Source organism: Cylas formicarius, unplaced genomic scaffold, assembly GCF_029955315.1.
Source record: "Cylas formicarius isolate icCylForm1 unplaced genomic scaffold, icCylForm1.1 PGA_scaffold_2__14_contigs__length_35257938, whole genome shotgun sequence".
NCBI lineage: Eukaryota > Metazoa > Arthropoda > Insecta > Coleoptera > Brentidae > Cylas > Cylas formicarius.
The window spans coordinates 25,275,769-25,299,517 of NW_026844319.1; the positions used below are offsets into that span (position 1 = coordinate 25,275,769).

Sequence of the window (23,749 nt, forward strand, 5' to 3'; positions counted from 1 at the left end):
ATTAGCACAGAACAACACGAATACATTCACCGACATCACTGTCAGAATTTTCAAACGTCAAAATTCAAGGGCTGGGAAATATCTTCGAAAACATCCGATTGCTGCTAAAACCCGTGCGGTAAAATCCCGGAAATGTCCGAAGTGACTCGGATCTATGGGAAACGAAACTGACGTGGTAAAACAACGCCAAAACGTCAAGAGCCACGAGGTCGGCTGAATTCGAGAAGACAGTTTTGGTCATCAAACATTACTTTGCCCTTTAGAGTACCTACAATTTTTTCAGCTAGCATTCAAACGTTTCCTTCCATTATTGACTTCCTTCTTTCTTCTTCGTGCTCAACGAATTGAACTACTTTTAATTTACCTTCAAATGGAAATGCGTTTCCTCCTCTTGTAAACATGGCGTATATGTGAACATATGTGATGTAGTGATGATATGAGCGAGCGTGAGGTGGTTGTGGTAGTACACTATCATGAATTGAACCAACTAACGTCGTATTTGTATGCGAATTCTATTCCTGTGATGTCACAATTAGGACTGTTGACTATTTCAATGACGACCAATATATTACTGTGCACTACTATATACCGAATTGTCTCCAATTTTGGAAAACCGTCATATTTGTTCCTTCACATTATGTTAATGCCAATTTTTAAATAAATGCCATATTTACTTTGAGACTTTATTGTTAATGGTTTAAAAATTTTTGCAAACCCACATTTTGTCTCTGAGTAATCACTGTCATTACCGCAAGTTTCCTAAGTCTTTAATAGTTTGCGATCAGGTCACGCAAAAAATTAAAATTCATAAAATCAAAGAGAAACCGGCGTATCTGTAATATATGTGCTGTGCATGAGTTAATCATTCTTATTTGCCGCGGTAAATTCGGTATTTATAAACGGTCTATTAATAGATATTTTATTAATAATTAATTTAAATCAACGGCATGGTTACCCAATACAAGGTCTATTTTTACTATTGCTACTATTAAAATTAGACAATATAATTGATGATCGTTTGTTCAAACAAGACTCGGTGTCGTTTCACTTTGCGAAACGAGTTTCCGTGCAAATTTTTCGTAGCCAGTAATAAATCGAGAAACTCAATTACTTTACAAGCAAGGACAAAGTTTACAACGGACAATATCTGTTTTTGTTTAAGCAAATAATACTTGCCTAACATGGATGTCGTCTAGTCCTAGGTGTAATTCCAAAATTCCAAAAATTCCAAATTTTCACCAATTTTGAGAGTTATGTGGAATGGGTTCATGTGATGTGAAGAAGAATTTCTTCTAAGAAAGGTAATCAGAGAGAGCTGCTGCTTACTCAGATTGTTTAAACTAACTAAACTAATCAAAACAATGGTAATGGAAAATGCTTTCGTCATATAACCCGCAATGTCAAGAACTTATTAGGAAAATCATGAATAAAGATCTGTTTCCATATTTAATAATTCCATATTCGTGATCATTTAGGCCACAGTAGTAGATGTATAGTGCCGATATAAGCAACAGAAACCGTACATAACCTCAATTTCCTAACCCCCCCGCAGCGGGGGCCCCCCGCGCGTGGCGTCCTAGTGTCCCCCCTGTCTACCAGAGTGCGCTCCGCCCCCCACCCAGCTTGTGTAGTGTCCTGTTTTGCCCCGGTTCCGCCCGTCGCTGCTAGATGTCGCCAGCTTGTGTAGCGTCCTGTTTTGCCCCGGTTCCGCCCGTCGCTGCTAGATGTCGCGCGCTCCGACCGTCGTAGGCCCCCCCGGTAGAGGGCGGTGACGGTGCGGCGCGGAGACGGTGTGGCGCGGTGACGCGGTGGATCGGGTCGTCGGTAAACAAGTCGAGTGACTTATACAGAGTGTCTCAATAATCACGGTTTAATAAAAGAAAAACTATAGATACAATAGTAAATATTTATTAGCTCATATGTAGACAACGTAATGCTTCGTACAAGCGGTGTTTCTGGTCCATGAGATTTTCTACTTCATCGCGGTCGAGGATAATTTCGTCGCCATGATCCTGTTTCAGTATCAACTCACAGCTCTCTTCTTCGTTCGAATAGGTCACCTCGATACTGCTCCCGATGTAGACTGTTATGTCGTTCCAGAACATGATTTCTCCCACCTCGTCCTCCAGAAAGAACAAAAAATCCCAAAAATCCTGGACTTGAAAATCTATGTGCTTGTTCTTGAAGATGAAACGGACACCTGAATTCTTTATTTCGAAAATCGTGTTTTCATCGATAGTGACCACTTTGTTACACATTGTGACAAACAGACTGACTTCGGTATCAAATTCAAATGTACTTATATATCAACAACCCCCCACTATCGGTGTAATTAAGAGAGATATTTACATTTAGTCAATTTGAATAAGCATTTTGTCAAAAGAAGCAAACAAGCGCACGTAGTTACATATAGCGGGATTAAAATAGTTTTTCGACCTGCCGAGATGTTGTATTCGTTACCGCAAATGTCGTTAACGCCGCCGCTGGTGTTATTGGAATTCTTGATAGCGATCGTTTGCCATTCGCCGTGGTCTTCGTAGCTCCGGTTCGCGAAAACGAAACGTACCTTGTAATTTAAATACGGCTTATCTGCGGTAGTGTTATTCGACAATGTCTCGCTAAAAGTTTGTAGCTTGTCGATTCCGTTGACCTGAGCGAGTTGCATACGCGTCCACGTATCGGGCCAAATGCACCGATTATTATGATTTTTGAAACAAACGAACGCTTCAATCACATCCTTAGGTTTATGTATATAGAAAACGTTTTGTACCACAGCCGACAACAAAACAAAGTGAGCACTTAACAAAACCATGTTTCTAGCCCGAATGAATCTATCCTAGATCTCGGTAACTGCTTTTATAACACTCAAACAATAATGACATTTATTCTGGGGAGGTGCCGGGCCGTCGATATGCATTTTGCTGTCCGGTCTGTTATAGTGAACAAAGCAGGGCAAATGAGTTTGCAATTCAAAATTGTTGCGATGTCGTACTGGTAACTTATGCCACATATTTAACAAATCGTGCGGTCTCACATGCTCCAAGAAATGTTGCACAGGAATCAATTCAAGTTGATCGGTATCCAAGCTTCTAAAATCGTCGAAGAAAACTAACTTCTTATTCATTGTTGTGAAAGATCGATAACTTTCTTAACAAATCCCTAATTTGTTTAAAGACACTCTCTGTGGGACAATTAATTGCGACAAGACTCAAGTCTATTTCACCGACTCTCGTTAATTTATTCAAAAATTCGTTGTATTCGTAATACGTTTTCTCTTTGAAAAAATACAAATGTCCGTTGGTGTATCGAAACGCGCCCGACAAATCGTCGGGCAGACCCGGAAACAGTTCCGTAGTAAAACCGTGTTCACTCGCACTCAAAGAACACTCGTCTATTTCTGCATAGTAGCGTTTACCGTAAAATATATACGTTCGACCGCCATACGTATTAAAAATAGCGTTCACTGTTTTACCCGCAGGCACACCCAGTCGCTGGACGCTTTGTCGGTCGCCCACTACCGTGAAACTCGGGAAGTGAAGTAAATAAAACGAATCACCGGTGACTACCAAAAGTTGTCCGTTGGGTCTCTGGTAGATATGCGAAATAGGAGCGTAAATAGGGACATAATCTGATATCATTTTAGGTTCCATGTAGACTTTATCACCTAATCTTATTATCCAAACCCATTTGTCGTAAAATAGATACATATGATGGTTAGACGTAACCAAAAATATGGATGGATTTACGTGACACAAATCTGGTACTTTTGTTTCGTTTTTCCCTATCGGAGGTTTCGTAGTTGTGGTAGTAGTGGTAGTTGATGTTGTTGTGGTCGGAGTTGTTACGCGGACGGTGGTTGTGGTTTTTTTACCATATAAACGTTGAAGACCTGCAACATCGTCGTATGACAATGTCTTAGAATTTAAGCTATACCAAGGGTACATAATGGCATTGCGATCGTTACTGTGCGCCAAACCCAACGTATGTCCAATTTCGTGGAACAACACAGTAAACAAGCTCGTTTTTCCTCCGGGCGCAGGCACTTCTAAACCGTAGTACCAATCTTCGGATTTATCCAAATGAACTTCCACGCACTCTTGTTGTTGATTTGGAAAAAATGCATGTCCTAATATGTTACCCCTTCCGTCAAAAGCAAAAGGACAGGATTCGTTCCCTTTACATCTTATGCTTTGTCTGTGGGTAGTATATTTGTCAGACATCAAAATCATTATATCCGGCTCTGAGTAATTTAAGAAAAAATTTAAATTTGATTCATCACTCCATATTTTAAAAACCTCGGTTGCCAGCACTTTTAACTCTTGATAGTGACTGGGCGGTACTTGAATATACCAATTTAAATCCGTTTTCTGCCATCGCGAAACAGTCGTGAAGGCATTTTCTATTACACCACATCGGGGTTTATTTATTAGTTCGACGGTTTCGTTATTAAGAGTACCATCCACCGGTAAATTATAGAAATCCTGAAAATCCATTAGGGCACGTTGCAAACTCGACGCATTGATCTGCGTTAAAGATTCGTTGTCGTTAGGTGAAAGGAATCCGAATTTTTGTAAATATTCAATCACACCTTCCTCGGGCAGCGCGGCGACTATCGTCGACACGTCCGAACAGGTAGTAAAGACAGCGTAGCATAGCAACAAGACTCTCATCTCGTTCAAGGTCAGTAAAATACTAAAATGTATTCGGTTCCTAGCTAATCTTTTATAGGTAAAATAACAAAGAGAAGTGATGAACCAAACGCTTTTAGTCGCTATTTTGCGTGAGATGACGCAGAATATTACTCGAGAAATGGAACGAAAAAAGAATTATACTTCAATAGATTACAGTTTCGCAGTTTGTATTCATATCATAGCATTAGCGTGCTTTATTTTTACGTGTAAATGTATTATTAATTTTTTTGGATTGAAATAAAAAGTCTTATTTAAATAAAGAAAGTTTTATTTCATACAGGGATCCTTGAATACAACCAATTATATAAAAGGGCAGAATTTCTCAACGCGCACATGCGCAGTCTTCCTCCGGAGTGAAACATGCAATGGGCGTGATCCGGTTGAAATTTCGGCGGATTCAACCAATTATCATCATCGAATTTCTCCACGTTAATGACTCTGCATGCGACATCCTCCTGATCCATTTTCGACATTAAAAATTCCATTTTTGATCTTCCTCTCACGTATATCAAGTCAGCATTTTCTATCAGTAGTCCGATCAACGTATCAATGTCGGAATATTGAACAAAACCAGAACTGTATTTGAGACCGTGATGATATTGTTCGAGCCAGCGTACCGTTCTTTTTTCTGCACCGGTCAACGTGCAATATTCACGCGGCGGTTTCAAAACGTAATGACTAATTTGACATCCATTGTAGACAGCCATTTCTTTAACGACAAATCCATCTTCTAACTGGAAGCCTTGAATATCTACCGCAACGATGCGCATTTTTAATATGACTGGTTAAGATTAGGTTCCTCCGGCGGTATTTATGTTAGATTTCGAACAATCTCGCTGAGCGGTAGTTGTTCCACGATACAATCGTGAATGATGATGCAATAGGCACGTGTATTCGCGGGAAATCCCTTTTTTGCTTCGATGTCTAACTTTACGTCGACAGTGCTGGATTTTACACTGTCGTTTCTTCGAGAACAGTCAATGACGAAAATCGCGCAGTTTTTGAAAGCCATATAGTCAAGCAACGCAGTTTTTTCCTCACATCCCTTATAACTGGGGTAGAAATCCGTGTAATTGTGATGCGCTTCCACGAAGTCATTCTTTTCAAAATCTAATCGTAAACGTTCGTGAGGGTAATATTCTCCGTTTAGTGTTAATCTTATATCCGTTACGTCGACGTGATCGAAAAGCGTCGCATTTTTCGCTTCGTTGTCTTTGCGATTTGTTTGAAAAGCGACTATTACGTATCGGGGGCTTTCGATAGCCGCGCACGTCTTGACAGACCAAATTTCTTTGGTAGAGCCCGCGGTTAGGGCAGGATATTCATGAAGTTCCCATCGTCTATAGGGTATCAATATGGGTTGATCTAATCTAATCGATTTCAGCAGAGCCAATTTGATTTCGTCGTTTGGAAATATGTGCTTGACCCTAAGATCGACACTATCAATTTTTAATTCCGCCGTTGTTTTAATTGCACTGGCCGCAACACCGCCCATTGGTTTAATTATCATACAATTTTTGTCATGTCTGGCTCTTACCAATCTTATGGTTTGTTTTCCACAAGTTATCATATTATAATCATTAAATATGTTTAAAAAGTGTCGTAACGGGATTCGCATGCTAAAATGTCCATTTTCTGTATCGTGAATCGCATTTTCAGGGAAATTCCAGCCGGAAATATCTAGATGCGATGAGTCATCTTTCGAGTAACATAGATAACCTCTAATCGTACTAACTATACCCGGATCACGCACGCTATCCACTTCTTTCCCATTCAGCTCGTACGATATAGTTTCAAAAAAAAATGCTCCTGCATTGTTTACAAATTGCACTTGGTCGGTTCCCGTGAGACGTTTCAGCGATCCCTTAATGCAAATAGCAGCGTCGTACATAAGCAGCCAGGCATCTCCTTGATTGATCGTGATCTCAATGGTGTCGTTGTTCAAAAAAGATTTCACAAAGGGATGATAGGTGCGGGTCTCCACGCGCTGGATAGATTCATCAAATTTTGGCTTTCTGTGTATGTCGAATATTTGATTCGATAACATCGTAGCCCAGTGATCGGAGAAATTGTTTGTTGCTCAATGTAAGACGACCTTTACGGATACGCCTCGGTTTTGTTACTAACCCTACCGTTTGGATGTTCGCTTTTTTATATTCACCAGCGTCTCCGATTGAGTTGAAAATCAACATTACGTTAATTTTTTAAGTTCCAATCTAATGATGATTTCTTCACCTCGGAAATTAACCAACTCAAAGTTTTGATCCAGAACCTGTAGGGTAATGTTGTAGATTTGTCGTTTGTTTACTGGCAAGTACGTTAGATATTTAGGAGTTTCGTCGATGGCGTACCCCGGATCGACGGACAAGGCAAACTCGTAAATTGTGTGCGAAGGTCTGTCGTTGTAGAACGCTCCAGACGTTATGTTACTATCTACATGTATCGTTCGCACTTTTATTATATCCACGGGTAAATCTGAGGAATGCATAATATTGGGCTCCAAAATTTTCTGTGAAAACCCCAATAATTTTCCGATACTGTCCGAGTGTTGTTTAAAGTTTACCCCGTATACGGGGCTGTAGATTTCACACTTTATCGTATTATTGTTGGGTTTGATTGATATCTCCTCTATTAACTTTGGGATCGTATTCTTCTCTTCCTTATTTTTTGGCAGATGTTCGTTAATGTAGGTTTCAATGTCGCTAATTTCATAGGACCCGGTCGGAATTTCAATTACGTTTTCTTTATTGTTACCATCGAAGTAGTAAAATTTATTCGAACCCTTATCTATGTTGGGAATGTTGTTGTAAGAGTGGAATCCAATCAGCGCTAAACCGTACTCTACATCTTCATCCAACTGCAGCGGATTGACAAAGTCGATGGATAATGTCGACGTGTTCCCTTTTAACGTAAATATGATCGACATGTTGACTGCTTATAGGTCCGCGATTTCAGTCCTTTTTATAGAGAAATTGCAAACACAAATGACCGCAATTGTATTGCGTAAACTTTTGATATCTATCGTGATTATAGTAGATATTGGCGCTGTTGCCGAAATATTTAACAAGTTCTGCGGGTGGTTTAAGGTTACCGAAACTGTCAAAATACTCAACATCGTTTCCCTTCCTCTTTTTGTATGCTACCCAGTGGGTTCCTCTATTTCGACGAACATCCAAATTTACGATTCCGCATTCTTGCGATCTGATTCGACGGGGTAAACTATCTCGCATAAAAACACCCCTGAAGTGAGGAATTTTTAATTTGCGCGCCAGAGATATTAAATCGACGTCGTATAGAGCCCTTCTGGGTAGCTTTATTGGGAGTTTTTTTGTTTCTTCAGATAAAGACCGAATCCGCCGCGCGGACTCTTTTTCAAGAATAGACCCGATCCCTTTTTTCCAATCTCTTCCATAGCTCGGTTATGGCGGTTGTCCTCTTCGAGTTTCTTTCGTGCGTTTTTCGCATCGATGACAGTTTTAGCGATAGCAGCGGCTCCGCCCGAGAGCGAACCTAAAGCCCCTAGCGCTCCTAATAACGGTAAAAGTGGTAAAATACCGCCCGATTTTGATTCGAACGGTATAATTCTAGGTACCCTAATATTTTTACGTCCTCCCGCTTTTCTTACAGCGGCTCTGCCAGCTCGAAGCGCTTCCAGTGCCGATCTTCTAAGCATTTTAGGGTTATCGATATGAAACAATTGTTTCTTCTTTAATGCATTGCGAACCTTTTTCACGACACCCTGTCGAAACGAAACAGAGGGACGCCGTTGTTGACCCATACCGAGCTTACGTTTAGTTTTCATAGTCGCGGTGACAAAGAATGCGGCAGCTTTTTCACCAAACTTTGCGTCTTTAGATTTTACTCGCTGCCACGCACGCGTTTCCAATTCTTTATCCGCTTTATGACGTTCGTCTAACGATTTGTTTTGCGAATAGGCAATGTCGTGTACCTTACACGCAGCGTCCAAAGGATTCACCCCGCTATCGCCTCGGTTCAAGCGTTTTTCCAATTTTGTACCGGGACCGCAAAACTGGTAACCCGGAATGTGTACTTCAAAAGGTAACTTGTTAATAAGCGTGTTAACGAGACCACTTCCGGACGCGAAGCATAACATACTAATTAAAGGAAATTGCTTGTGTCGTATATATATACGAGGTGTCTCGAATAAACATTGTAGTCATGCGGGTGGTGCAGCAGAAACTCAAGCTCCCCATCGATAATTTAGATTTGGTTTGCGGAGATGGTTTCTTTAACAAAAGCAAACACGGTCAACTGCTACCCAATTCATTTAGGGCGGTGTTTTGCGGACCTAGCGGTTGCGGCAAAACCAACACCATGTTAGCGCTACTCTTTAACCCCAACGGGGCAAGTTTCGAAAATGTTTACGTCTACTCAAAGTCGTTGTATCAACCAAAATATCAACTGTTATCTCGCGTATTGAGCAATGTCAAAGGAGTTGGATATTATCCCTACAGTGAAAGAGACTCGATAATCGACCCCAGCGACGCGAAAGAGAATTCTCTGTTTATTTTCGACGACGTGGCGTGCGACAAGCAAGATAAAATTCGCGAGTATTTTTCGATGTGCCGACACAAGGCCATCGACGCTATTTATCTCTGTCAGACATACTCCAAGGTACCCAAGCAATTGATACGTGACAATTGCAATATTGTCGCGTTGTTTAAACAGGATGACATGAATTTACGTCACGTTTATGATGAACATGTCTCACCCGACGTTTCATACGACACGTTTAAACAAATTTGTTCCGAGTGCTGGAAAGAAAAGTACGGCTGTTTGATAATTGTCAAAGATTTCGACGTAAAAAACGGACGCTACCGCAAGGGTTTCGACAAATATATAAAAGTCGATATTTAATTGTCGATAGAAACAGTCATGAAGGCGACGTCCGCCGACATCGCCGACGCGGCGCTAAAAAAAAAAGTAAACGAGTTGTCTAGATCTATTCGAAAGAAGTATTTAACATTAAAATTGGGTAAGAGCGAAGAGGATGCGTCAATTCGGAAGCTTTTCAAACCCGTCAGCGAGCCGCTAGAACGTATAGCAAAAATAAAGCTATCACCGTCACCGGCAGAAATAAAAACTGAACGTCGAGGTGTCAAGCGGGAACACAAAAAGGAACCGAACGAAGAAACAAAAAATAAGGTTAACGTATCATTTTTGCCTATGGAAGAAATTCAGGAAACGCCGGATCCCAATAAGAGCGTTGAGATGCAAAATATCGATGAGGAGGAAGATGATGTGTTTGACACATCGAGCGTGGCCAACGCATCCCTTCAATCATACCTGGAACAATATCCAGAAATTTCCCATTCATATATTCAAAATTTATGGGTAAAATCGCCCGACACCGATATTGTTTACGGACCCGTTTACGACAAAATATCATCCAAATGGTTTCTCGGCAATAAATCGCTGGATTTTCATCAAGGATCTGGCGATATTATTGTAGACGGCGAGAGATATTCCGGTACCCGCGGCTTGTATAATTTGGTGTTTTTAAAAGATCCCATAGCATACACAAAAGACGATTTGGCACAATATAAAAAAATAATGGAGGCTACCCAGGTGCACAGGGACGCGATCGGACGTCTGAAAGGCGCATCGACTGTACCAAAATATACCAAGGTCATCCGACCCTTAATAAAATCTCAGTCGCGTTCGTACTCGTACAGCGGTCAAGGTTATAATATGCGTTATAATGACGCTCCTACTGAATATGTATACTGGGACGACGTCAATGAACTCGTAGAGCGTCTGAAATTACTAATCGCGTCGAAACACGCAGGCAACACGTCTCATGATAACGAAATAGTTTCAATCGTTGAAGAGCTAAAAGAATCAGGTTTTATACGTTAGTTTAACGATGAGTCTGGACAAGTTTGGACGTTCTAGCGCGCTGCGCTCTAAACGACCCTTCACTAATACTGTGATTAGAAGCGCCCTCGACTATATGCCAGACGGAAACGTCAATATGAACAATTTAAAAATTTGCAATGTCCAAACGCCTAGCGATGACGGTGACGTGGCTAACAAAAAATATGTGGATGAGACAAGTAATTTATTAAAAATTGCATTGAGAAAGATTATTGGACAGAAACTCGAAGCGTACACGAAAAGATTACAAATTGAAGACAAAACTAAATTCTCGCGTCTTGAAGAACAACTGAAAATGAGTAGCACTACACTCGAAAATGAAATTATGCAGTTTCGCGAAGTTTTCCACCAAAAGCTAAGCGAAATGAGCGCAAAGAAAGATTTGGAAAAGCACATGACAAAAGTCGCCGTTTTGTCACAGCAATTTCATGATATTGTAACCAAAATGGAGCGACTTACGAACGAAAATGAGAATATAATGAAGGTATTGAAACAAAGGGTTTTAAATCCTCCATCGCAACCGAACACACATTATGAATAAAGAGAAGGTACAACTGGTTCGAGAACTGCACAAGCCGGCACGCAGAAATTATGCTCGCCGCCGGACTATAATACGAGGGATGGATGACCTGTGGCAAGCGGATCTGGCCCAATTAGATCGCTACAGCAAACAAAACAGAAATTTTAAATTCGTGCTGGTTGTGATAGACTGTTTCTCAAAATATGTATGGTGTCGCCCGTTGAAAACCAAAACCGGGGTCGAAGTCGCCAAGGCGTTTTCCAAAATTCTCAAGGACGGACGGCACCCTCAAAACTTGCAAACGGATCTCGGTAAAGAATTTTACAACGACACGTTTCTGAAACTTGTGGATAAGCATAAAATTAACCACTATAGTACGTATAGCATAAAAAAGGCCTCAATTGTCGAACGGGTGATACGTACCCTCAAAGAGAAATTGTTTCGACATTTTTCTTTACGCGGGACGTACAAATGGATCGATGTGCTCGCCTCTATCGTTGATGAATACAATAACACAAAACATAGAACGACGGGTACGAAACCCATCGATGTGAGTAAGAGCAACGAAAAGAGAATTTTGAAAACCGCGTATAGTAGCATAAAAATATTCGGTCCTCGTAAACTTAAAGTCGGCGACATCGTTAGAATCAGCAAAGTCAAGCACGTTTTCAACAAAGGTTATACACCGAATTGGACCACGGAATTGTTTAAAATTGTTAAAGTACGGGTTACTAACCCCGTAACGTATTTGCTTCAAGATATGCAGGGTAAACCCATAATGGGCGGATTTTATGAAGAAGAATTGCAGAAGACAGTTAACCCGGACTTATATCTCGTCGAAAAGGTGTTGCGCAGACGAGGCAATATGGTTCTCGTGCGCTGGTTGGGATTGGATAAGTCGCACGATTCGTGGGTAGACAACGTAGACGTTTTGAAATAAATTTAGTCTCGATTTAGAAGTTCTGACATAAATACGTGTATATGATGGCTCAAGAGAAAATTGTGACATCCAACGAATTGTATAATTTATTGGAAAATTTCGAGTTGCAATTTCCTTCATCAGAAGTGCTCCCGTCCAGCTTCGTTCCTGTAGAGCAACAAACCAAAAAATCTGCGACCAAACGAAAACAAAGTGCGTCGGTCGTATCCCGCAAGAAGAAGAAGAAAACTACCACAAGTGAAGCGTTTGCAGCTCCAACGTCATCCGCTGATTGGCTCGAAGTGTTCACGGACGGTAGAGAAAAAAGTGTCATTTGTGAGGCATTCAATTTAAAAAGAAACTTGGCGTCTCAGTTGTCGGGATTAGAGTGCAATATCAACGAAATTGAAACACAAATTGCGCTTTTTAATACAGACTTGCAAGTGGCGCGGATGCAAGCTCAAGAGTGCAAAAGAAAACTAGAACAATTTAATAATTTAGCATTTAACGAAATTGTAAAATAGTAATAATGTATATAATAAATAAATTATACAATTACAAACTTCTGTGTAATTATTATGCGGTGTTGTGGTGGTGGTAAAAAAGAAAATAGCGTCTAAATATATACATGTTTATTCTTGTTGCAATACAATGGCATACAATCAATACATAAAAGCCTTATCTACAGTTACATATGTTATAATAAAACCACAGTATTAATAGTTCAATGTGCTATCAGAAAAGCGTAACTTTTTTCCATATTTCCTCTCATCGTGAAGCATTAAATTACATTCATCTTCAGTTTCTACAGTGAACAAAACTTCTTCAAAGCAGCTTTGACACCAAAATTGTTTATCGTGATATACATCATTCAAATTATTTATATCCAGCTGTAAATGATAGTGATCCAATAAAAGTCTAAAATTTTTCTTTTTAAATTTTTTAACTACTTGAAATATAAAGTGACAAGATTTACAAACTAAAATTTCCGAATATTTTATCCTGTAATAACTGACCCATAAACAGTAAGCGGATTCTCCGTCAAAATCAATGGTTGGAGTTGCCAAAATGCTATTTCTGTAAGACGATCCAAATCTCTTATTCAACAGAATGAATTCTAAATTTAATAAAGAATTGCCATCAGACTGGAGCGCTAGTTGTTTAAGGTACCTCCATCTATATTTCGAATAATATTTAAATATTAGTATCGTTAGTTTCCAAGGCAAAGGTGACTCAAGCAAAAAATCAGCACTACACCTAATATTTTCGCAAATTGTTATAATACAAAGGCTTTCTAATGTAAGTTGCTTGACCATAATCTGTAACAAAAATATATTAAAAAATAATTACGGCACTTTATAATGTCCCCACGGAAGCGTTTCATATGAATTCGGCAAAAGATAACGTTTATCGTCTAAAGGACTCAAGGCAACTTTTGTTTGTTCGATGCTAAATACATTGTGAGTGTATGAACGAATGGTTCGTTGAGTGGCGTACTTTTCCCTAAAATTTGTTAAGCATTCTACGTAGTCATCAAATGAAATTTTATTTTTTACAATATTGTACTGAATACCCTTTGACTTTTTAACTACCGAACCCGTTAAAATTTTGAAAGTATACATTTTCGACCTTAACCCAGCATAATGACTAATGATGGTGCCATTAGTCTCATCCTTCATCAACCCCAAAACCTTTTTGTTGATTTGCGGTATATTATAGGGATTGTCATTAGGATAATCAGACGTGTCAAATTTTGTTAAATCGGCCTTAATAACGCTTTCATATGCGTCATAACATTTGATATTATAAATGAAACTGTCCGTATCCATGTATTGAATTTTACATTTTTCGGGACCCAAATTTGGAAGCATGTAATTATAATGAAACTCGTACATGGTCGTTTTCGACAAATCCAATATGGACATTCCAATATAAAGTGGCTTATTAAAGCAAAGTTCCGATTTTTTTAATTCTATAAGCAACAAATTGTTATCAAGTATGGTTCTACTGTGAAATCTAGGACTAGAAATTAAATTTTTCGCACCGTAGCGACCATCCCACGCTTTAACAAATTTAACAATACGATGCTTGCGAATGTTTTCCATTGTTTTACCGTAAGCGGCATTATTAAACAATTTGTATAAATTTATACCAAATTTTGTCTTTGCTTGGGTTCTTAATTTATTATTATGATCGATATAACATTTCAACCAACGAGATTGGTTAAATTTTAATATTTTGTGAATTTTCTTTAGTACGAGACCGTTTTTGAGAGCCTGTTTTAAATTGCGATAGTGTATGACGTATTTTTCTTTATTATACAAAGTAGTCATTAGTTTTGGTAACTTTGAATTGGGGGGCACTCGATGTTCGGCACAAAATGGAAAATCTCTATGTGTGTCATGTAATTTCTGCGGGTATTCCAGGTCTACCTCTAGGATATATCCTTGGGAAGATTCATCTGGAATGTTCATGACATTAAATGAATCAATCTCTTGATGAGACATCCAGTCGAATCCTCCGTAAGGAAGAGGCTCGCACATGGCCTTGCCATAGAGGTTATTGACGTCAAAGTACATGATATAGGAATCATCCCTGGATGAATCGTAGTTGGGCATATATTTATTGTTGGCCTCCGCATATCTACCAACACACACCGAAATTCCACCTCGTATAGCCCGCTCGATAAACATAATTTGGTCAATGTCGCGCAAAAGTTCTAAACGACATTTTGTGAATCTAAGCATGCAATCCCATGTATACCCGGGCATACTGAAATACCACGCCGGATCCAAAACGTGTGTTGCCATACAAGTTTTTCGAAAATTTTCGAATATATCTGCCAGAAGAATAACGTCGGTTTTTAAATACAAATCTGAATACTCGCCTAAATTTTTTATTTCAAACGACTGCCAAACACTTTGTGCGTGGGAATATTTTTCTTCACTAATATTGCTTTCACTTAATTTATTATAGAATTCTTCAATCGGGGGTAAAGTTGTTTCATTTAATTTGTCTATATGGTCGATGTAATCGTAACAAAAAATACCTTTTTGCGACAGTAAATTTAATTTTGATTCGTCGAGATCGGAAAATTCTTTTCTTAAAATATATAGTTCATTTTTATCCATACTGGAAACTAAATTATCCAGAGATGCTCCCAAAAATCTAAACGAATCTATAAATCTAAATTTTATGTTATAATCAGGTTCGAAATATGTAAAAGAGATGTATTTTTCCTTATTAACCGGAACTATGGATACATAGCTTTTTTTTGCTAAAACCGGAAGCAGGAAGTGGCTATCGTATCCAGAAAGGTTCTGGAATACTACGGGCACTACAAATATTTTTTTAAAATTTAAATTACAAGCCTGATGGGCAAAACCTCTAAATTTACCAGTAAAATGATCATGGTCACGAACAATAACATCTTCTTTTAAAAAAGGTTTTTCACAAATATGACAATGACTCGACCTTTGATCTAGACTAATTTCACTATCCATTGGTATAATATCCTTAAATTTTGAACGAACAAATTTTGATAAATTAGATATTTCCTCCACGAACCAATCAATACAATCTAGACCACGATAACTTTTGAAAAATGATATTGAATCATCATAAGAACATTTAAAGTAATATGCAGCACTGTAAGCTTCGTGCTTTTGGTATTTCGAGGTTTTATCTGAAATTTTCAAATTTACTTTTCTCAATTGACTCTCAAAATCGGCGTAAATTACAAACGGAGTCCTTTGTTTATATATATGGTTTCGAAATTCAACGTAATCATATTTGGGAAAAGACACTTTATACTCATTGAAACTGGAACATATTGTTTCGTGGTCATGTAGACGAGTTTCGTTATTGAAATAATTCAAACACCTATCGCAAATGTATTTCTTGTGATTATATTTACTGAGCTGTGAGGAAACTAATCGAGACAAATTTTTAATGTAACAATAGTGATATTTTATTTCTTCATAATCATTATCTTGCGGATCAGGATCAAAATCATTAACTTTTGGATAATATTTATTTTGTATTAACAACAAATTTGAATGTTTTTCGCGTTTTTCTTTTGTTAATCGTGCAGGTAACACGGAATAAAAACTAGTTTTTTCATTTTTATTAAGCTCTAAGATATAAACATTGATGGAAATATCATTGTCTTTTTCAAATTTGCTTATTTTATTCATTTCCATAGGTGTTTGTAAATTTTCAGTTTTCAAAACACTTTTGTAGTATGGATATGAAGAGGGTAAATACTGACGAAAACGTGCTGGAAAGAGTCCGCATACAACTGACCAATAAAAACACGCTTGATCGTCATTTCTAATGTTAATACAAGCCCTTTTATTCGCAATTTCTTTAGGCAACTCAACGAAGGATGACCCGTTACCCATTTCAAATTTATTAATGTTAATCTCTAAATAAATAATATTATTTAAAGCCCACCCGGAATCACGTTCCTGAAACTCTGACATTTGATTTAAAATTTTATCTTGCACATTTTCAACAAACCAATCATTCAATTCTGTTCCTAAATCAACTACAGCATTTCCGGTACTCAGATATTTAACATCAACTTCGCCTTGGACATCATTTTTTGCCTTAATAAATTCACCGCAAAATGTGGTATTTACTTTCAGCAATAAAAATTTCTTTAAAATTTGACTAATTTTTTGTTGAAATATTGGACGAGAATCGTTTAAAAATTGAATTAAATCTTTATGAAGTAAATTAATTATGACACCAGTCTGAACTCTTCCCTGGAAACACGACGCTACCGATTCCCATACAACCATTTCATTTGTGTTTGTCTCGCGGCTACTACTTTGTAATCCCAATCCAAAATGCTTATGTTGATAATTAAGAATAATTTTTCTAATAGCTTTCAGATGTTGAATTGTAGTTTGTAATTTTCTTTTTAACCCAATAGATAAATCCTTTTCGTTAGAAACGATTTGGTTGCAAGATTCAATATTTTTATTTAGTCTCCTAAGCCACACATCACTATCTCTAAGAGTGAACTTGTCGGAAATATGCTTTTTTAATTTTTGTAAGGTTAAAATTAAGATTTGCGCTCTATGAATGATCTGCTTTACGCGCATCGTGGTTTATTAAATATATAACAGTAAATAAGACTTACCCTGTATAATATGTTGATTAATTTTGAATTATTTTGAATTTCTTTAAAGAGTTGGGCTTTCCAATATCTTTGGATCCCTCGTAGACCAGTTTGTACTGCCCCGACGCAAAGTGTTCTAGTCTCGGACGGAAAGCTTCTGTCACGCGAGTAGGAAGAAATACTACGGAATTTTCTAATTGCAGCAACACGGAATTGCCAAATTTTGTATTAACAATTTTGGCTCTAGTAATTTTAAACGGAACGCCTATCGGCAATTCATGCAGTTTGACAATCGGCTGCTCAAAATCACCTTCTGCAAGACAGGTTTGATTCAGTTGACTTAAGTCCATCTATAAATTATTATTAATTATTTTATCTCAAAATTAAAAAAATAAAAAAAAACTTACGCTTAAGATTGCTGCTATTCTATTTGCGGTTACGGGTTGAGAGTACTAAGATGATCTTTAGGACCTTTATAAAATAATAACAAATGTTAAAGAATTAAAATAAGACAATAAAAAAGGTACTTACTGCTTTTTTGTACGAACACCAAACCACTAAGTTAGCTTCCACGTTGCACGAATAATACCAAAAACAACTACTGACAAAACAGAGAAAAATGAGATGTATTTATACGGTGCGAGAATACTTTCTAAAAGTTAACAAACGAAGACACCTCCACATGCGTTGCAACAAATTTTTCCCATTACGTTAATCCCACGGAGCAAATATAAAGGGGGCAATTAATTATTATTCTCAACAAGCAAAACAACTTGACATTTAGACTCGGCGCGTTTTGAAATTCCACATCCCATACGGAGATTGTAAAAAATGAAAGCAAGTTGGCCTTGATCTTTTGCGGCAACATACGTTCGTCCAACGTCCGAAACGGTTGCGTTCCCGTGTGAAAGCGTGTTGACCTTGAGACTCCTACCTGCACGGTTGTCTGGCGACAACATCGCGTCTATTCAAATCGGTGTTGGTGCTTGTGGGTAGAAGACCTTTCGACTTTTAATTCAACCATGGAAGGGAGTGCATGTGTATAAATACGTTGCATGTGTATTATAGACTATATTCAGTGCAATGAATACAGAAGTGCGATGTCCATTTCCCTACGACCCTACAACTGGTAAGTTTTATATTTTAATTACCTTTATACAGTGCGCGTCTTTTCTTGTGGGTTTCAGTTTGGGTTATCACTTTTTTGGTTAGTTTCTACCTGTTTTTAAAATATGATACTCATCTTTTTTACGTTGCATAATAACCGATTTAAATTGAGTGTTTTTAATAGCTTTTAAATGACAGTGAATGGAAAAGGGAATTTTGGCTTTTAAAAAATAAACAATTTTTAAATTTGTTTCAAAAATGTTTTATTTTTTGTACTAAAAAATTGCAGTTTGCCTTTTTGACAATAATAATCGAATTAAATTGAGCGTTTTTAATATCTTTTAAATGACAGTGAATAGGGAATTTTGGCTTTTAAAAAATAAACAATTTTTAAAATTACTGAAAGTTTTGTTTCAAAAATGTGCGTTTTATGGGGAAAACGCGAAATATATACATATTTTTGTTTATTTTTTGTACTAAAAAATTGCAGTTTGCCCTTTTGACAATAATACACTTACATTTAAATGACAGTGAATTGAAACGTGAATTTTAGTATGCGCGTATAACTTAAAAAACAATTTTTAAAATTATTTGATAACCCCCCTTTTTGGAAGTTTTGTTTAAAAAAAAAAAATGTGTGTTTTATAGGAAACGCTACATATCATACTTTGTTTTGTTCTAGAAAAAATCGCGGTTTGTCCGTATAACAAGTCGCATATTATGTTGGCGCATCGCTTAGGGCGTCACATATTCAAATCACACAAAGAGTACCGGGGGTTAGAATTCCCGGTACGACATGAAACGACAAGGGAACATCACCAGCAGCAGGAGCAACCCGGTGGATCAAAAGAAACAAAGGAGCAGCAGGAGTACCCGGGTGGGTGGTCGACGGAGTGGGACGGCGAGGAGTGCACTTCGTATTTAGATTTCCTCCGGGAACGGGAAGAAGAACAACGCAAGGAACAGGAACAATGGGATGGTCGACTGAATCGACATAAAAAGAAGAAGAAACTCCTCGCCAGACCAATTTTATAAATAAAATAAAATGTATTAAAATTCAAGTTTATTTAATTATCCTCCCGATCCACCGCGTCACCGCGCCGCACCGTCACCGCCCTCTACCGGGGGGGCCTACGACGGTCGGAGCGCGCGACATCTAGCAGCGACGGGCGGAACCGGGGCAAAACAGGACGCTACACAAGCTGGCGACATCTAGCAGCGACGGGCGGAACCGGGGCAAAACAGGACACTACACAAGCTGGGTGGGGGGCGGAGCGCACTCTGGTAGACAGGGGGGACACTAGGACGCCACGCGCGGGGGGCCCCCGCTGCGGGGGGGTTAGGAAATTGAGGTTATGTACGGTTTCTGTTGCTTATATCGGCACTATACATCTACTCACAGTTAAAAACAATAAGAATTTGCTCGTGAAACCGCACCTCTCTATGCTACGCATGACTGGTTATCGTGTGACAATCGTTATGATAATATGGAAGATCTCAGATGGCAGTAACCAGTAACCAGTAAACTTTAATAATTGTCTTTTCTGTCTTGGCAGTTAACACTAGCAGCGACTTCACTTTGTTCTACTGTATTGGCAAATATCAACAGTTCCAGAATCTATAACGATCAATTTGTATTTTAAACAGTCGCCGTAACTTTAAATACCACGGAGAAAGGACTCCTGACCTACCAATAAAGTAGATCAGGAAAGATCAAAAATGGAAAATGCTTTTGTCATATAACCCACAATGTCAAGAAGTTAATTGCTAAAATCATGAATAAAGGTTTGTTTCCATATTTAATAATTCCATACCGAAAAATTGATTTTGTTTCACATAGAGTTTGGACACATTAATACTGCATTATTCTAGTAAGAAAGCATTAAATAGACATCAATCGAATGCTCTAAATTCTAAAACAAGGCTGTAACCACAGAAAAAAATTTTTGCAGAAAACATGTTTCTTAAATACTGATACAAAATATAAGGATTTAAATTGATTATTAGATCAATTTGACAAACATTTTCACTTTAATATAGAACAGAGAACAAATAACTTCATACTTTAGTCATTCAGGTTAAGAAGGTTGTCACATAGTAGAACAAGCTTACAATAGGCTAGGTATAGAATTGTTCAAATAAATTTACATTTATCTACTGAGTTTGTTTTTTTCGCTTTTTTAATCGGAACAACAGGGTTGAATCGTGACTGTTTTGTATGGGTTCTCATAATTTCTGAGAGAAGCTAAATAATTCCGCCCAATGGTTAACTTCAACTCAGTATTCTAATATAGTCAGGAAAAGAGCAAATACTAACTAAAACTAATAAAAAAATACTTTTTCCTAAGAAAAACGGATTTATGCTATTCGAGACTTAAATTTTCTGGCAATTTTGGTCAGCTTTGATTAATTTTTGTTCCTTTCTTTTTAAGTTAAGCCAAGCTAGTAAGAAATTGTCTCCAACAAAACCATTCTTACCTCATAGCAAAAACTGAAATATAAATGTCGACATCAAAAAACGTAAATATTGGCAATGGTTGGTTAGATATCACAGACGGCACAGTTAGTCGAAAAGAAAAACCGGAACGCGCCAATATACAAATTATTAGTGTAATGGTATGTAAATAGGGACTTTGTTATTGTAAAAAAATAAGTTTCAACCTCCATTAAGTTCTTACGCAGAGTGACTTGTTTAATTTAACCGTTTAAAACATATTGCACACAATAACAAGATGAATTAAACCCGAATATAGCCACGGTCGCATTAATTAAGACGTACATTAACCCACGTCATAAAGAGAAGAGGCATAAAAATCTGAAACTACGCGATTTGACTGCATAATGAAATAATTTTGCGGATATGTAGAATATACGTAGTCAGATATCAAAGGTAAATGTCAACGCCGAAGTGACTCAACTCTCAGATATCTCTTTTCTCTTACGTTCCACCCACCGAGAATCCTAAATACTGTAGAAATAATATCAACGAACGGCTTTAAACCGACCATAAATCGGAGCCCAACGAAATTTACCGTGGTTTAACGGGACAATTTAAAATATATTTAAGCGCGGACTATAAAATGGGCGGGCTCCTCCCTGAAATTTTAACAAATTGCCAGTATCCATGCGTTGTTTTATGTCCAATTATTTTAACTTCTGTTTTATACTTTACCGCGTATGCATTTATAATCTCATAATACGCCTTTTGGGTGAGGCAGCAGAATTTCATTTAAAACTGAAATATACGACGTTAGTCACGGTACGCTGGATTTTGTAAGAGATCGTTTGAAAATTATCATTTATTTAATTTACGTTTGTTTCGGTATTGTGTTCTTTAATTGTTTAATACATTCGGGTTAATTCATTTGGGAGAAATATGGGCAGACAGTATGTTGAACAAAGCGTAGAAATCGGAAGAAATGATTGCACACTTCTATAGATTCCTAACGCACAGGGTAGGGGCTACAAAGAACAAAAAACCTTATTCCATATACATCTTATACATATACATCCTGAAATTAGTTGAAGTGTATCAAAAATAAAAGTTATGAGTATCGTTTAATTTGCCGCGAAATTTAAGAAGAAAAGGAAATAAACTTCCATTATTCATTATTCAAATTATTGCTAATGTTTATGTCAAATCCGCCTTCGTGATCAGTACATTTTGGCGACACTTAAAAACAAGAAGGATGCTATGGATGAACTATGGATGCTACGCACGATTGGTTATCGTGTGAAAATCATTATGATAATATGGAAGATCTCAGATGACAGTAACCAGTAAACTTTAATAGTTTGAAAAGTAAATGTGACTAATTTGCCCATGTCATTTTTGTCTTGTCCGTTAACACTAGCGGCCACTTCACTTTGTTCTGCTGTATTGGCAAATATCAACAGTTCCATAATCTATAACGATCAATTTGTATTATAAACGGTCGCCGTAACTTTAGATCCTGATCTGCATTAGGTATATAATTGACACATGGATAAAATAGAGATCTAAAATGACATGATACCTAGAAATTTTTTTTTTGTTTTGAATAGCTTTTGCCTGAAATATCTGCAAATCTACAATTTTTAATAACAATCTGTTAGACCACTTAACCTCAAAGTTGTCGAAGCTCGAAGACCGTCCTTAAGATGGCAGAAGTTGAGAAATTTGATGCCAGTGTTGAAAATCAAGGGCCAGGTCAGCAACACAATGACCTCTGCTGGTTTTAGTCTTTGATCTCAAGGTCCAGTCTGGTGTGATATGGAGTGGAGGGGAGGATGATATGATTCAATGGCGGTTACTTAAATTAGCACTTCTGCTGCTTGCCTGTCGATGAACATTAATGAGACATTATTTTGTTCTGGTTTGAGAATCCAGTCACTTTGTATGTGTAGATGATAAAATGACCCGATGGTGCTTGAACCGGAGCTATATGTGGATTAACAGAGAGTCTACTGACAAGTGAATCGAATAGTACATAGTAGGGCGCTAGTGGACAGACAGTGCCAAGAAGCTACCTCCATATAGTTGGAGATACAATGAGAGCGGATATAAGCTGTATTTTGAGGTGAAAAGTTACCGGCATGACCAAGAGATAGCACCACCAAGTCTACTTTTGGAGCGGTGACCTACAGTACCATTCCTACTTAGTTTGTATGTACACCGTGTGCCAAATAAAACGATCCACTATACGATCTGGAAACCCATAGGAGATACGAAAAAAAGTGTCGTGCAAAAGTTTCTTGGACTCTCCTGAAGATTTAAAATATAATTTTGTTGGTACGGGGTGTCCCAAAAGTGTCGCCCCCGACATCAACTTTGTTATTTTAAATGAAACGTCCTGTATATTTCGACATTTTTGGAATCCTTGGTTAAAATAAAGGTCACTTTCTTAAGAAAGTCCTATTCGAATTTTGCATAGTTTAGGCAAAAATTGAGGTTATGTGTTTTTTTTTTCATCCAGGAATTACAACGAAAATTTATCCACAGACTAAGGAGATGATGCACTCCTTGAGTTTGATAGATGCGCTTCAGCTTATAAAGGGTGTCCCAAATAGATGGTGCCGTTTTGGCGAATTCAGTTAACAAAATCTCAAGATTTTCAAATGGAAAACACTATATTTTTATTCAGATATCAATTGTAGGATAAAAAAATAAGGTAAGTTTGCATACTTCTATATATAATTTTGAAAAAAATCGACTATATACTACACGTTTTAACAGATTTAATAAAACTTCAGAATTCATATTGAAGAAACATTTATTAGTTAATTATCTAGCATAATAACAAAAATAAATATATAGTATAGGCTAACTAAACAAGGTAACAAATTTGAATAAATAAATCTATAAAACAAAAAACAGAAACAAATAACTAAAAAAAAACTTAAATATGTTGATAGCCATTCCTGAGCAGAATATTGCGGCATTGTAATCAAAAAACTATAACTTATTTAAAAGACAAAGAAAATATATACTAACAAAAAACTTGAAA

At 37.6% G+C, this 23,749-nt stretch overlaps 1 protein-coding gene and 1 long non-coding RNA gene across 3 annotated transcripts; one reads left to right on the top strand and one right to left on the bottom strand.

Annotated features, from left to right (window-relative positions):
* Positions 1 to 12,427: 12,427 nt before the first annotated feature.
* On the bottom strand, positions 12,428 to 18,119 carry LOC132698579 (uncharacterized). 2 transcript variants are annotated; one of them, XR_009618397.1, is made up of 4 exons: positions 17,688 to 18,119; positions 17,564 to 17,627; positions 17,178 to 17,506; positions 12,428 to 13,347 (listed from the first exon to the last, which is right to left on the bottom strand). It is a non-coding gene; the product is annotated as an uncharacterized LOC132698579 (long non-coding RNA). The 2 variants fall into 2 exon arrangements; XR_009618396.1 differs by lacking the exon at positions 12,428 to 13,347 and having other exon boundaries at positions 16,385 to 17,506; positions 17,688 to 18,108.
* A 9-nt stretch (positions 18,120 to 18,128) lies between these two features.
* Positions 18,129 to 19,608, top strand: LOC132698578 (uncharacterized). Its single transcript, XM_060664758.1, has 2 exons — positions 18,129 to 18,285; positions 18,946 to 19,608. The coding sequence occupies exons 1-2, from the start codon at positions 18,240 to 18,242 to the stop codon at positions 19,296 to 19,298; spliced, it is 399 nt and encodes a 132-aa protein (XP_060520741.1). The 5' UTR covers positions 18,129 to 18,239; the 3' UTR covers positions 19,299 to 19,608.
* The last annotated feature ends 4,141 nt before the right edge of the window (positions 19,609 to 23,749 follow it).

Excerpts from the sequence above, each read along its gene's own strand:
- LOC132698578 (XM_060664758.1), top strand. The coding sequence starts at position 18,240 with ATGAATACAGAAGTGCGATGTCCATTTCCCTACGACCCTACAACTG. Across the intron at positions 18,286-18,945 it reads TCCCTACGACCCTACAACTG|AAAAAATCGCGGTTTGTCCG; the intron begins GTAAGTTTTATA and ends GTTTTGTTCTAG.